Genomic DNA, 17,091 nt, shown 5'->3' with positions numbered 1-17,091 from the left:
CATCACCCCCACTAACATATCAACAATACATCACCCCCACTAACATATCAACAATACATCACCCTCATCCCCCACTAACATATCAACAATACATCACCCCCACTAACATATCAACAATACATCACCCCCACTAACATATCAACAATACATCACCCCCACTAACATATCAACAATACATCACCCCCACTAACATATCAACAATACATCACCCCACTAACATATCAACATATCACCCCCACTAACAATACATCACCCCACAACATACATCATCCCCCACTAACAAATCAACACATACATCACCCCACTAACATATCAACAATACATCACCCCCACTAACATATCAACAATACATCACCCCCACTAACATATCAACAATACATCATCCCCCACTAACATATCAACAATACATCACCACCCCACTAACATATCAACAATACATCACCCCCACTATCAACAATCATCACCCCCACTAACATATCAACAATACATCACCCCCACTAACATATCAACAATACATCACCCCCACTAACATATCAACAATACATACACCCCCACTAACATATCAACAATACATCACCCCCACTAACATATCAACAATACATCACCCCCACTAACATATCAACAATACATCACCCCCACTAACATATCAACAATACATACACCCCCACTAACATATCAACAATACATCACCCCCACTAACATATCAACAACATACACATACATCACCCCACCCACTAACATATCAACAATACATCACCCCCACTAACATATCAACAATACATCACCCCCACTAACATATCAACAATACATCACCCCCCACTAACATATCAACAATACATCACCTCCACTCTAACATATCAACAATACATCACCCCCACTAACATATCAACAATACATCATCCCCACTAACATATCAACAATACATCACCCCCACTAACATATCAACAAATACATCAACCCCACTAACATATCAACAATACATCACCCCCACTAACATATCAACAATACATCACCCCACTAACATATCAACAATACATCACCCCACTAACATATCAACATACATCACCCCCACTAACATATCAACAATACATCACCTCCACTAACATATCAACAATACATCACCTCCCCACTAACATATCAACAATACATCACCCCCACTAACATATCAACAATACATCATAACATATCACAATAATACCCACTAACATATCAACAATACATCACCCCCACTAACATATCAACAATACATCACCCCCACTAACATATCAACAATACATCACCCCACTAACATATCAACAATACATTACACACCCACTAACATATCAACAATACACATCACCCCCACTAACATATCAACAATACATCACCCCCACTAACATATCAACAATACATACACTCCACTAACATATCAACAATACATCACCCCACTAACATATCAACAATACATCACCCCCACTAACATATCAACAATACATACACCCCCACTAACATATCAACAATACATACATCACTCCACTAACATATCAACAATACATCACCCCCACTAACATATCAACAATACATCACCCCCACTAACATATCAACAATACATACACCCCACTAACATATCAACAATACATACACCCCCCTACTAAACATATCAACAATACATACACCCCCACTAACATATCAACAATACATCACCCCACTAACATATCAACAATACATCACCTCCACTAACATATCAACAATACATCACCCCCACTAACATATCAACAATACATCACCCCCCACTAACATATCAACAATACATACACCCCCACTAACATATCAAAATCAATACATACACCCCACTAACATATCAACTAACAATACACTAACATATCAACAATACATACACACCCCACTAACATATCAACAATACATCACCCCCTAACACTAACATATCAACAATACATCATCACCCCACTAACATATCAACAATACATCACCCCCACTAACATATCAACAATACATCACCCCCACTAACATATCAACAATACATCACCCCCACTAACATATCAACAATACATACACCCCCACTAACATATCAACAATACATACACCCCCACTAACATATCAACAATACATCATCCCCACTAACATATCAAACAATACACATCCCCCCACTAACATATCAACAATACATCACCCCCACTAACATATCAACAATACATCATCCCCACTAACATATCAACAATACATCACCCCCACTAACATATAAACAATACATCACCCCCCACTAACATATCAACAATACATCACCCCACTAACATATCAACAATACATACACCCCACACTAACATATCAACAATACATCACCCCCACTAACATATCAACAATACATCATCCCCACTAACATATCAACAATACATCACCCCACTAACATATCAACAATACATCACCCCCACTAACATATCAACAATACATCACCCCCACTAACATATCAACAATACATCACCCCCACTAACATATCAACAATAACATACACCCCCACTAACATATCAACAATACATCACACCCCACTAACATATCAAACAATACATCACCCCCACTAACATATCAACAATACATCACCCCCACTAACATATCAACAATACATCACCCCCACTAACATATCAACAATACATCATCCCCCACTAAACATATCAACAATACATCACCCCCACTAACATATCAACAATACATCACACCCCACTAACATATCAACAATACATCACCCCCCACTAACATATCAACAATACATACACCCCCCCCACTAACATATCAACAATACATCACCCCCACTAACATATCAACAATACATCACCCCCACTAACATATCAACAATACATCACCCCCACTAACATATCAACAATACATCACCCCCACTAACATATCAACAATACATCACCCCCACTAACATATAACAATACATCACCCCCACTAACATATCAACAATACATCACCCCCACTAACATATCAACAATACATCACCCCCACTAACATATCAACAATACATCACCCCCACTAACATATATCAACAATACATCACCCCACTAACATATCAACAATACATCACCCCCCCACTAACATATCAACAATACATCACCCCACTAACATATCAACAATACATCACCCCCACTAACATATCAACAATACATCACCCCCGACTAACATATCAACAATACATCACCCCCACTAACATAACATACATCACCCCCACTAACATATCAACAATACATCAACCCCCACTAACATATCAACAATACATCACCCCCCACTAACATATCAACAATACATCACACCCCACTAAACATATCAACAATACATCACCCCCACTAACATATCAACAATACATCACCCCACTAACATATCAACAATACATCACCCCCCACTAACATATCAACAATACATCACCCCCACTAACATATCAAACAATACATTCACCCCCACTAACATATCAACAATACATATCCCCCACTAACATATAACAATACATTCACACCCCCACTAACATATCAACAATACATCACCCCCACTAACATGTCAACAATACATCACCCCCACTAACATATCAAACAATACATCACCCCCACTAACATATCAACAATACATCTACCCCCACTAACATATCAACAATACATCACCCCCACTAACATATCAACAATACATCACCCCCACTAACATATCAACAATACATACCCCCACTAACACATCAACAATACATCACCCCCACTAACATATCAACAATACATACACCCCCACTAACATATCAACAACACATCACCCCCCTACTAACATATCAACATACATCACCCCCACTAACATATCAACAATACATCACCCCCACTAACATATCAACAATACATCACCCCCACTAACATATCAACAATACATCACCCCACATATAACATATCAACAACATATCAACAATACATTACCCCACTAACATATCAACAATACATACACCCCCCACTAACATATCAACAATACATCACCCCCACTAACATATCAACAATACATCACCCCCACACTAACATATCAACAATACATCATCACCTCCACTAACATATCAACAATACATTCACCCCCACTAACATATCAACAATACATCACCCCCCCCCACTAACATATCAACAATACATCACCCCCACTAACATATCAACAATACATACACCCCCACTAACATATCAACAATACATCACCCCCACTAACATATCAACAATACATCACCCCCACTAACATATCAACAATACATACACCCCACTAACATATCAACAATACATCACCCCACTAACATATCAACAATACATCTCACCCCCACTAACATATCAACAATACATCACCCCCACTAACATATCAACAATACATCACCCCCACTAACATATCAACAATACATCACCCCCACTAACATATCAACAATACATCACCCCCACTAACATATCAACAATACATCACCCCCACTAACATATCAACAATACATACACCCCCACTAACATATCAACAATACATCACCATACCCACAAATTATAAACAATACATCACCCCCACTAACATATCAACAATACATCACCCCCACTAACATATCAACAATACATACACCCCCACTAACATATCAACAATACATCACCCCACTAATATATCAACAATACATCACCCCCACTAACATATCAACAATACATCACCCCCACTAACATATCAACAATACATCACCCCCACTAACATATCAACAATACATCACCCCCACTAACATATCAACAATACATCACCCCCACTAACATATCAACAATACATACACCCCACTAACATATCAACAATACATCACCCCCACTAACATATCAACAATACATACACACCCCCACTAACATATCAACAATACATCACCCCCACTAACATATCAACAATACATCACCCCCACTAACATATCAACAATACATCACCCCCCACTAACATATCAACAATACATCACCCCACTAACATATCAACAATACATCACCCCCACTAACATATCAACAATACATACAACCCCCACTAACATATCAACAATACATCACCCCCACTAACATATCAACAATACATCACCCCCACTAACATATCAACAATACATCACCCCCACTAACATATCAACAATACATCACCCCCACTAACATATCAACAATACATCACCCCCACTAACATATCAACAATACATCACCCCCACTAACATATCAACAATACATCACCCCCACTAACATATCAACAATACATCACCCCCACTAACATATCAACAATACATCATCCCCACTAACATATCAACAATACATCACCCCCACTAACATATCAACAATACATACACATCATCCCCACTAACATATCAACAATACATCATCCCCACTAAACATATCAACAATACATCACCCCACTAACATATCAACAATACATCACCCCCACTAACATATCAACAATAACATCACAATACCACCCACTAACATATCAACAATACATCACCCCCACTAACATATCAACAATACATCACTCCCCACTAACATATCAACAATACATACCCCCACTAACATATCAACAATACATCATCCCCACTAACATATCAACAATACATCACCCCCACTAACATATCAAACAATACATCACCCCCACTAACATATCAACAATACATCATCACCCCACTAACATATCAACAATACATCACCCCCCCACTAACATATCAACAATACATCACCCCCACTAACATATCAACAATACATCATCCCCACTAACATATCAACAATACATCACCCCCACTAACATATCAACAATACATCACCCCCACTAACTAACATATCAACAATACATCACACCCCCACTAACATATCAACAATACATCACCCCCACTAACATATCAACAATACATCACCCCCACTAACATATCAACAATACATCACCCCCACTAACATATCAAAACAATACATCACCCCCACTAACATATCAACAATACATCACCCCCACTAACATATCAACAATACATACACCCCCACTAACATATCAACAATACATCACCCCCACTAACATATCAACAATACATCACCCCCACTAACATATCAACAATACATCACCCCACTAACATATCAACAATACATCACCCCCACTAACATATCAACAATACATCACCCCCACTAACATATCAACAATACATCACCCCCACTAACATATCAACAATACATCACCCCCACTAACATATCAACAATACATCACCCCCCACTAACATATCAACAATACATCACCCCCACTAACATATCAACAATACATCACCCCCACTAACATATCAACAATACATCACCCCCACTAACATATCAACAATACATCACCCCCACTAACATATCAACAATACATCACCCCCACTAACATATCAACAATACACATCACCCCCACTAACATATCAACAATACATCACCCCCACTAACATATCAACAATACATCACCCCCACTAACATATCAACAATACATCACCCCCACTAACATATCAACAATACATCACCCCCACTAACATATCAACAATACATCACCCCCACTAACATATCAACAATACATCACCCCCACTAACATATCAACAATACATCACCCCCACTAACATATCAACAATACATCACACCCCACTAACATATCAACAATAATACATACACCAACAATACATCACCCCCACTAACATATCCCACTAACATATCAACAGATGAATGCTTCCATAACATATCAACAATACATCACCCCCACTAACATATCAACAATACATCACCCCACTAACATATCAACAATACATCACCCCTCACTAACATATAACAAATACATGCAATATGTAGAAGATATGCACATCGTAGCCTAGCGAAAATAGCCAGACGCAAAAAATTCACGTTTCCAGTAAATATGTCTATGCCCATGGCTTTACAAAATGATACATAGATGAACGCTAAATCTGGAAGTACATTTTCTGATTGATTGAATGTCAACATATATAAAGATATATCCAACTAACGCCATAACGTGGTCGGTTCCATCTGACATTTGATTGTCATACAGGGACTGGAGTGTATGAACAAAAGATAAGGCTAGCGAAGTCGCTCTCTATGTATCACATTGATGAATAGCAGATTTTAGTTTAATAGATTTGTTACGATATTGGCACTCAGTATACCATTCCATGAACCGCACTGGCCAAATGATTAAAACGACCCGAATTACAATTTACTATACAAACCCTTCCTCTGAACCTCCCACGTGTGAAAATAACCAGGTAATGTTAGCTAGTCGGTTATTTTCTTAAGGTACTCAGGTTCTTTCCCTATAAACCTCTTAATGCTCTTTAATGACCTTAGCTGTTAATATAATGCGTTGCTTAGTCTATCACATCTAATCTAATCTAATGGAAACTTTGATAATTAAGTAATATTTATAGTTCATTTGTTGAAAGTCCTATCACTACCATAATCATAGTTTTGGAAATTTAAAATATGAAACGATTTTATAGATGGCGGTCAGGGAGGCCAATCTGATTAATCTACAGATCCGTATAACCACTCCGTTCAATAACAGATCTGACAACATCACATAAGGGGTAAAATGTGCGGATGACCTTCATACCACTTGTATTTCAGATCAAATGCATTTTCTACACATTGTTACGTCATTTCGCCCCATAATACATATACATTTAGCTTTGTTATGATATCTGGGCGAGATAACTACATAGAGGGAAATAATTCTGACAGTCTTTTCAAATTATTTCGTCCCCTGAAAATCACATTAAAGATTCTGAAGGTAGTAATTTGATTGGCCATTTCTAAAGGACACCAGAACGTGACCCCTAATAGGATGTTGTCAGATCCTCTTACCAAACGTAGTGATAATACGTATCTGTATTTTAATCAGATTGCTAGGGTGGCCATCTTGTATGGGTTTTTTGTTGTTTCGCTGAAGATTTACATATTATTAATCAGGAATTTTATCTAGTTATGTAATAAAATATCATCCCACTTTGTTGATACAATAAAATATTACATGTGTAATGTTAGGATTGATAAAATATCCCAAAGATTGGAGCTATATCAATACATTAAATGTCACGGTTTGTGAGATATCCAAACGATGGGTACTGTATCAATACATTAAAATATTAGGATTGATAAGATATCCGGAAGATGTTTTAATCCAATTGTAAATTACATTGACACCTGGCCCCGATTTCTCAAAACAAACTTAGTCAAAAGTTGACTTTAAAAGTCAATGTTATCAACATAAGTTACATAAGGAGAAAAACTTAAGTTTTGACTTAAGTCAATTTTATCAACATAAGTTACATAAGGAGAAAAACTTTAGTTTTGACTTAAGTCTATACTTTTGTTTCGAGAAATCGGAGCCAGGTGTGTTAATGGAAACTATGCCTGACCGACCACCTAAACCATCATGAAAAACGCTAAAACAATAGAATTGCACTGATGCCAAACAGATGAATATCACCCCTCAGACCAGCTTGGTGATAAACGTAGTTTCTTCAGAGATTCCCATTTTCTGCAAGAGTGGTAATTTATCTGTAAATAAAGGGTTTGCTGTAGGGGCGTATTGAAGATCGGAAGGATTTCCATTCATCAGATTTGGCCGACAGCGTCTTGTCTTTATATGGCTTCCGAATTACACGGGTAGGTCTAAGACAAATCTGGGAAGACGACATTGGCGCCGACATCTCTCTAACCAAAACTGATTAGGCGCGAAGAAATAATAGAAAGAAGTGACGTTTTAACAATAAGATATTTCAGCCAGACAAGGAATTTACACATTTCCCCGCAAAGAAATTGTAATGGATCATTTCAGTTGAACCGTCTTAAAGTATTTTTGGTTTTAAGATATATATTTCATAGAAAATCATGAATAAGAAATATCCTTGTCTCCTATGAAGCCGACTACGTGTCAATTAACCTCTCTGTCAGCGCATTGTGATTTAACAGTTCATACAGGTCATACACCTTGCAAGCAAATATAGTTGGTCATACACCACAATTCGACTTTGCCCGTGGAAAATATAATATACATAAGGCTTTTGAGGTACATTACTGATTCAAGCAGTAACAAATATGTGCATAATTTTAGATAAAAAATATACATGATATAAGCTACTGGTTTTTAACAATGTTATTAGGCAGCAAAGCAGATTGTTTTGTAGTATATAAACATAATATACAATAAAATGTATCACATGAAGTATCACATGAACGTAATACCCAAGGACGTTTAAGATACAGTTGTACGTAACAACAAATTTCGCCAACTTAGTAATTGTAGATATGTGCATCTTCTTGAAAAGAATTTCACTACATACATCTATAGTTGTTTAAATTTATTTTGGTGGCAAATCAGATTTGGTTTGACATATAAATTGTAACGTGTTTTGTCATAAAAATAATGTAAAGCGACTTTCGCGAATTTCACGATCCATGTAAAGGACCAGGCATTGTTTGGGTCTTTCTTGGCCGCAAAAGTCGTCAAATTTTAATGTTATTTAGTGACACAATTGTTGAAATTCAAACGTCTAGTATATCCCTAATACAATTTTCAATGCTGGTAGTGGTGTGAAATAAGTATTTTTTGTCGCCGAGTATTTTTTTCAGTATCAAAACGGGAGCAGACGATTTAGATTTTTTTTAACTCTGAGGAATAACATCTACATGTTTGAAATTGATACGATTTCAATTCGCGAATTTTATCGTCAGGAAAGTGAAATTCATTCATTTCTGCAATAAATCACTTTGTCAGTCAATATGCAAATATTGTTCAGCTTTTCGTTTTTTGGCCACAATTCAATAAGACGATGTAGATGACATTATATAAAACCTGAAGTGCTTATAAAATGTTTAACCACTGAATAACTTTTCCAAGTGAGAATCATTTCAGACATTATTTCCCCACCAAAATGTATGAAACAGTTCGTTACATGTATTGTATTTTGTTTATAGTTATAGTAATATTTCATTGATTGTTGGGCCGCGGTGGCCGAGTGGTTAAGATGTACCAACATATTACCACATGCCCTCCACCTCTGGGTCGCGAGTTCGAATCCCATGTGGGGCAGTTGCCAGGTACTGGCCGCTGGTCGGTGGTTTTTCTCCGGGTACTCCTCCACCAACAAACCTGGCACGTCCTTAAATGACCCCGGCTGTTAATAGGACGTTAAACTAATTAAAACCAAAATCATTTATTGTTATTTTCGTGACGTCACGGTAAACAATAGCTCGTCCATATAAAACGTCATTTTGCGATAACTAGCACACAAGCCTACCAATTCAATATCGATGAATAGCTTGACCTTAATATACCCAAGGTGTACCCAGATAGAGTATAAAACCGTTTTATTGCTAATCTATATTGTTCACATTTTTCAATTTTAGGTAACACTATGAGGTTATATCCATTAGCAGACGATGAGAACTGTGATCATCATAACCCAGATTCGAGATGATTTACACAATCAGATTAAAGGAGACATTATTACGAGCGAATTACGCATGCATTACCTAGATTATACTCCGATTGAACCATAAAATATATTTATTCCGACGCACATATTAATATCAAATGAATATGAGAAATATCACTATGACAACATCTTCATAATTTACGTTTATATATTTTGCTCCTTTTTCTAAATGTCCCATGATGACATGTTGATTTGATTAAAACGAATCCTATTAGGTTTAGATTCGAAATGCATCAAATCCATATCCAATAATTGATAGCTAATCGAGAGCTCGCGACTAGAGTTTATGCTAGAATTATAAAACATTACAGCTCTCCGAGATCAAAGTTACCTATCTATGTCAGAAAAAAAATGTCCAGAACAAACATACAGAAGCTACGTATCATGGTATTTATTACACACAATATCTAATTTGAAAGATTACCCTGTACATATCTCATACTTGTGTCCGTTTTGTAGTCCGGTGTGGCGATAATGTAATCTAACAACTACGACACTATATTTACATTTTCACTACAACTTTACTATATATGTAACCTTAAAAGCCCTAAAATTAATATTCTATTGCTTTATATCTTCTTGAACAATGTCCAATTCATTCAATGTACAATATGAATATCAATTTCACAACAAAGATTAATTTCGTAACATGCATATTTTCATTTTCTATTGCCGGTACCAGGAGTTCGTAATAGAAGACAAAGTTTGGGGAATAAAATGCAATAAATGCAGTCATAATATTGATTTTACAGCTGCAATATAATTAATAGTTTGTAATTTGGTCTAGCTCTGGGACTAAAATGATGTGAATATAAAATAGACATTTACAGGCAAGATATAATTGGTTTAATATTAATGTAGGAATATTTATTGGTGTAACAAATTGGAACCTCGCTCAGAGACAAAATATAGAAACATTATAGACATAAAATCTCTTGAGATTTCACCATAAAGTTGGTATCAAATGCAAATACAAGCATTGGACATCTTTCAGTTGGCATTCATAGCAAGCTTCATGCAATTTGCATCTGTCTAGTTGACATTCATTTGGGTTATGAATGCTAACTGAAAGACGTTCAATGCTTAACTATATCTTTTAACTATTCGATAAACATTTGAATTCACGTTTTAGCTATTAAACGAAATAATGCAAAAATAGAACGTCCCAAAAAATGAGATTTACAGTTTAAATGAAAATGTTGGTTAAAGTAGCCGAGAATGCCATGGAACGTTATGGAGCCAACAGAAACTCATTCCAGTGATACAGTATTTCAAATTACCACATACCTTCCAATTTGAAATTGAAGAATGACTAGAAGCCTAATAATTACAGGATAGAATATCATATTAAGAGCTTCATATTTAGAGTTTCACCTTGGCGAATTAATGTAAATTGGTAGATGGCATAGATTAAATGTATTATAATGTAATTTCAAAGTATATAGGGAGCGAGTTTAAAATACAGATCCATATAATCACTGTTATCAACAGAGGATCTGACAACATCCCATGACAGGTGTCCTGTTCAGATGACCTTTATACCACGTGTACTTCAGATGAAAAGCCTTCCTTTTCTACACCTTGATACATCAGTTGAAAACGCCATTTCGTCCCATTATAAACCTACAATTAGCTTTGTTGTGCTCTTCGGGCGGGATGACTGCGTGAACCAAAATAATTCTGATATTTTATCAAACTTTTTCGTCCCCTGAAATTCACTGTCAATATTTTGCCAGCAGCAATTTGATTGGACATTTCCAAAGGTCACCTGTAAATGACCCCTAATTGGACTTTCGCAAGTCCTCTTCTCACACGTAGAGATAATAAGGATCTGTATTTTAATCTGATCGTTCAAAATATCACATAATAAGTAGTTCTATTCTGGTGGACTAAATTAAAATATGGAAATATGTAATGGAATTTGAAAAGCATTTCTGATTGTAAATTGTTAACCTACATCTTCAAATACTAATTCATAAGAAGTTTTGCATGTTTCGTAAGAAAATCTTGTAAATTATAGATAGCCGATGAAACACGACAGTAATTACATTTCTTATATGAGCATTGATTGTAATCTAGCAATTAAACTTTTGAAGGATTTGAGTTTGACATTATGCAATATGTGTACGCATTGTTGCAAAGTCAGCAGAAACCTTAATCAACGGTACTCATCCGTAGACACATGCTAAAGGCGATAATTATTCATCGAAAACGAAATCTTCATTTTTAATCTGCATTATCTTACATATCTGGGATGTCGGATCAATTTCACTTCAAATATATCTATATAATTCTTTATTTCGCTCAATGGGTAAACAGTCACATGATTCATACTTCAATGTTTACATTAAATACACCCAGGGCAGATTGAGTATTAGTTTGACTGTCCGTATAATATTATTCTGTATTTTTGAAACTGCCTTGTTGGTAAAAATGTATATCCACAGAATATATACTATACGTAGAAAACTGAATTGACAAAAGTCAACGTTTTTTATAAGGATTCCCGTTTTAGGTTTACTCTTCAGATGCTGACCTACGAGTTACAATAGTTAAAGAAATATGACGTCATAATAGTGTTGAGGTCATCAGTAATAAAAGGAGTTAATACTTATAAGATATTGTTTAGTTTTGGGTTTGGCTTTTGATATATTTTTATTATATAGATTTCCGTATTTACATATTACAAAGTTATCTGCCCTTGCGAATAGGTACTGATTGTGACGTCATGTGTTTGCGAGCGTAACGTCATACGTTTCGGAGAAAACGACGTGAATTGCGCTCACAAAATAATGACGTAAGAATTGATACCTACCCGCAAAGGAGCTAACTCTGTAATATGCAAAGATGGAATAGCCGAACGCTTATGACGATTTTAATTTTATATTACCGGTATGAATAGCTTACTAGCACGAACTAAGAAGTCAATCTCATTGTCCCCTTGGCCACCGTTTCATGATGATAATTACACATACAAGAACTATAATTATCAATTAAAATGTTATTAGTTGCATTACTTACAAACATCTTAAGATGTCTCGCACAGACGAGGCCGTCGCCGCCATTGTTCCCAGGACCGCAGCAAACCAGGACCGCGTGGTTATCACGTGTCATCGTTTCTGGCGGGTAACACTGAAAGGTCAAAGGTTAATTATTTTCAACATCATAATTTATAGTTTTGTGACATTATCAGAAGTAAGAATCATATAACTGGTATAATGCAAAATGAAAATAACAAATAACGGTATAATTGATAAACGAAAATAATCAAAGAACCAATAAATTATAAATAAAATGACTATCATGTGATGCTGCGTTTGCACAGTACAGTGTTATCTTCTCCTTACTTTAGTTTAATAAGGATAGGTTATGTTATTAGCAGCAAAGTAATATTTCGTCAAAGAAAACCACATTACTTTTGCACGTGACGTAAGACTAAATGCCGACCCTCTGAAGCAGTGACATTGTAACTCTGAAACTTGAGCCGTTACACGGCATTTCATTTATCACATTAAGATGGAAACTCTTCTTTGTATGATATTTAGTGTTCCTATTAGTTATGAAACTTTTTGAGGTCATTGCATCACACTTCCGACAGCATCCGATCATGTACGCCAGCATCCGATCATGTACGACAGCATCCGATCATGTACTACATCATCCGATCATGTACTACATCATCCGATCATGTACTACATCATCCGATCATGTACGACAGCATCCGATCATGTACTACATCATCCGATCATGTACTACATCATCCGATCATGTACGACAGCATCCGATCATGTACGACAGCATCCGATCATGTACGACAGCACCCGATCATGTACGACAGCATCCGATCATGTACGACAGCACCCGATCATGTACGACAGCAAGCGATCATGTACGACAGCATCCGATCATGTACGACAGCATCCGATCATGTACGACAGCATCCGATCATGTACGACAGCATCCGATCATGTACTACATCATCCGATCATGTACGACAGCATCCGATCATGTACGACAGCATCCGATCATGTACGACAGCATCCGATCATGTACGACAGCATCCGATCATGTACGACAGCATCCGATCATGTACGACAGCACCCGATCATGTACTACATCATCCGATCATGTACTACATCATCCGATCATGTACGACAGCATCCGATCATGTACGACAGCATCCGATCATGTACGACAGCACCCGATCATGTACTACAGCATCTGATCATGTACGACAGCATCTGATCATGTACGACAGCACCCGATCATGTACGACAGCACCCGATCATGTACGACAGCACCCGATCATGTACGACAGCACCCGATCATGTACGACAGCACCGATCTGTACGACAGCATCAGATCATGTACGACAGCATCAGATCATGTACGACAGCAAGCGATCATGTACGACAGCATCCGATCATGTACGACAGCACCCGATCATGTACGACAGCATCTGATCATGTACGACAGCATCTGATCATGTACGACAGCACCCGATCATGTACGACAGCATCAGATCATGTACGACAGCATCCGATCATGTACGACAGCACCCGATCATGTACTACATCATCTGATCATGTACGACAGCATCCGATCATGTACGACAGCATCCGATCATGTACGACATCATCTGATCATGTACGACAGCACCCGATCATGTACGACAGCACCCGATCATGTACGACAGCATCAGATCATGTACGACAGCATCCGATCATGTACGACAAGCACCCGAACATGTACGACAGCATCCGATCATGTACGACAGCATCCGATCATGTACGACAGCATCCGATCATGTACGACAGCATCCGATCATGTACGACAGCATCCGATCATGTACGACAGCATCCGATCATGTACGACAGCATCCGATCATGTACGACAGCATCCGATCATGTACGACAGCATCCGATCATGTACGACAGCATCCGATCATGTACGACAGCATCCGATCATGTACGGTACGACAGCATCCGATCATGTACGACAGCATCCGATCATGTACGACAGCATCCGATCATGTACGACAGCATCCGATCATGTACGACAGCACCCGATCATGTACTACATCATCCGATCGATACAGGTGTCAATAGTTTATGCTATCGGAAGTATGATCATCCATTACCGGTAAAACCTGTTAAAGTATTGTCGGTCAATGAGGTGAATGGCCTTCTACGATGTGGACATAGCAAAAGTAAATGGTCCTCTAGCTGAACCCGACCTGTCAAGTATGACAGACTCAATCTTATGGATTTACGCCGAATGGAAATGCCAGTCACAACGAGATACAACATGACAAACTATGATTTCAATGTACTCCAGAGTCTTAGGCCTAACACTGATGGACAAAAGGTTATAATGAAAGTAAAGATAACCCGTTTGATATACATGCCAATATTTACAATGTATCATACAAATATATACACAATGTATAATTTGTTCTTAATTTTTTTTTTACTTTTCTACCCTCAGAAGTGTGATACGGCTCAAAAAAGGGAGTGCATTAATTTAAACGTATAAAAAATACGCGGAAATTTTTTACCGCGGAAATTCCCCGCGCGTTGTAATTTGTATGTATGAAACTATGATGTTAAAGTTCAAAGGCGTATATTGCGTAAACAATAAAAAAAAAACAACAAAAAAACGAAAATGAACACTCATGAATATATCCACAACTACAGTATGACTATTCTAACCGTCATTTAAGAAAAAGTTAAATTATAAATAAGTCTTCTGAAAGAGATTTGAAGGAATAAATAAAAAAAAAAACAAAAAAAAAAAACAAAAAAAAAAACCATGACCAACATATGAATAAATGACAATACAAAATTTATACATCACAATATAAAACATATTAACTATAAGAATATTCAATATCCGTTTGAAATTGAATTTGGTGAGCCGTAAGATTTCCAAAGTCGTAGAGGGGTTTCGCAAAACTGCTGAATCTGTGTTCATGACTGAAAACTGATATGTACTCAAACAGATCTGGGCCATTGTGCAATGAAGGGTGGGGATTTGGGCTGTTTGGACAATGTTGACTGACGCTGAGGCGATGAGTAGAAGGACGTCACGCGACACAGCTAATATGTGGCGGCCACTTATAAAGACCAAGATTATTGAATTGTTTTAGGAGAAATGTAAAATGTGGCTGTTGATTTGTTAAGTTACTGTCAGTTTCTGACGTCACGTCATTGTATAGTAAAAGGTCAATGGGTCACGATAGTTATGATATACTTATAAGTTATGAAAGTACTACAGTAAAAAAAATATACTGATTAGAAAAATTGACAATATTAGAGTAGCGAATCTCCATACTTATTAGCAAAACTGACAATATTAGAGTATGTAATCATAATGTCGGTTTATAAGTAGAAGAACGTGTACCACTTGGTGGCAATAGCTATAATATACAAATAAGAATAACCGAAAATATTACTTTAGAGAATTCCCAGAATAGCAGTCGGTTTATAAGAAAAAGAACTAGTATAAATACCCTGTCCGATGCAATATTTCAGGACGGTCACTAGTGCTACAATAACCAAGCAGAATCATCAATTTCCTTAGAAGTACATTATTAG

The 17,091-nt window shown here is 37.0% G+C and overlaps 1 protein-coding gene across 2 annotated transcripts in view; it reads right to left on the bottom strand.

Moving 5' to 3' along the window:
- The window catches only part of LOC138305481 (NAD(P)H-hydrate epimerase-like), a 125,675-nt gene that overhangs the window by 19,474 nt on the left and 89,110 nt on the right, over positions 1-17,091 (bottom strand). For both annotated transcript variants that reach the window (XM_069245720.1, XM_069245719.1), the window contains exon 4: positions 13,517-13,627. In XM_069245720.1, coding sequence (XP_069101821.1) covers positions 13,517-13,627 — 111 coding nt within the window. The remainder of the gene's footprint in view (positions 1-13,516; positions 13,628-17,091) is intronic.

The sequence above is a fragment of the Argopecten irradians genome, chromosome 13, assembly GCF_041381155.1.
Source record: "Argopecten irradians isolate NY chromosome 13, Ai_NY, whole genome shotgun sequence".
NCBI classification, from domain to species: Eukaryota; Metazoa; Mollusca; class Bivalvia; order Pectinida; family Pectinidae; genus Argopecten; species Argopecten irradians.
The sequence above is the reverse complement of the archived record's forward strand: the minus strand, read 5'-3'. Positions and strand labels throughout refer to the sequence as shown.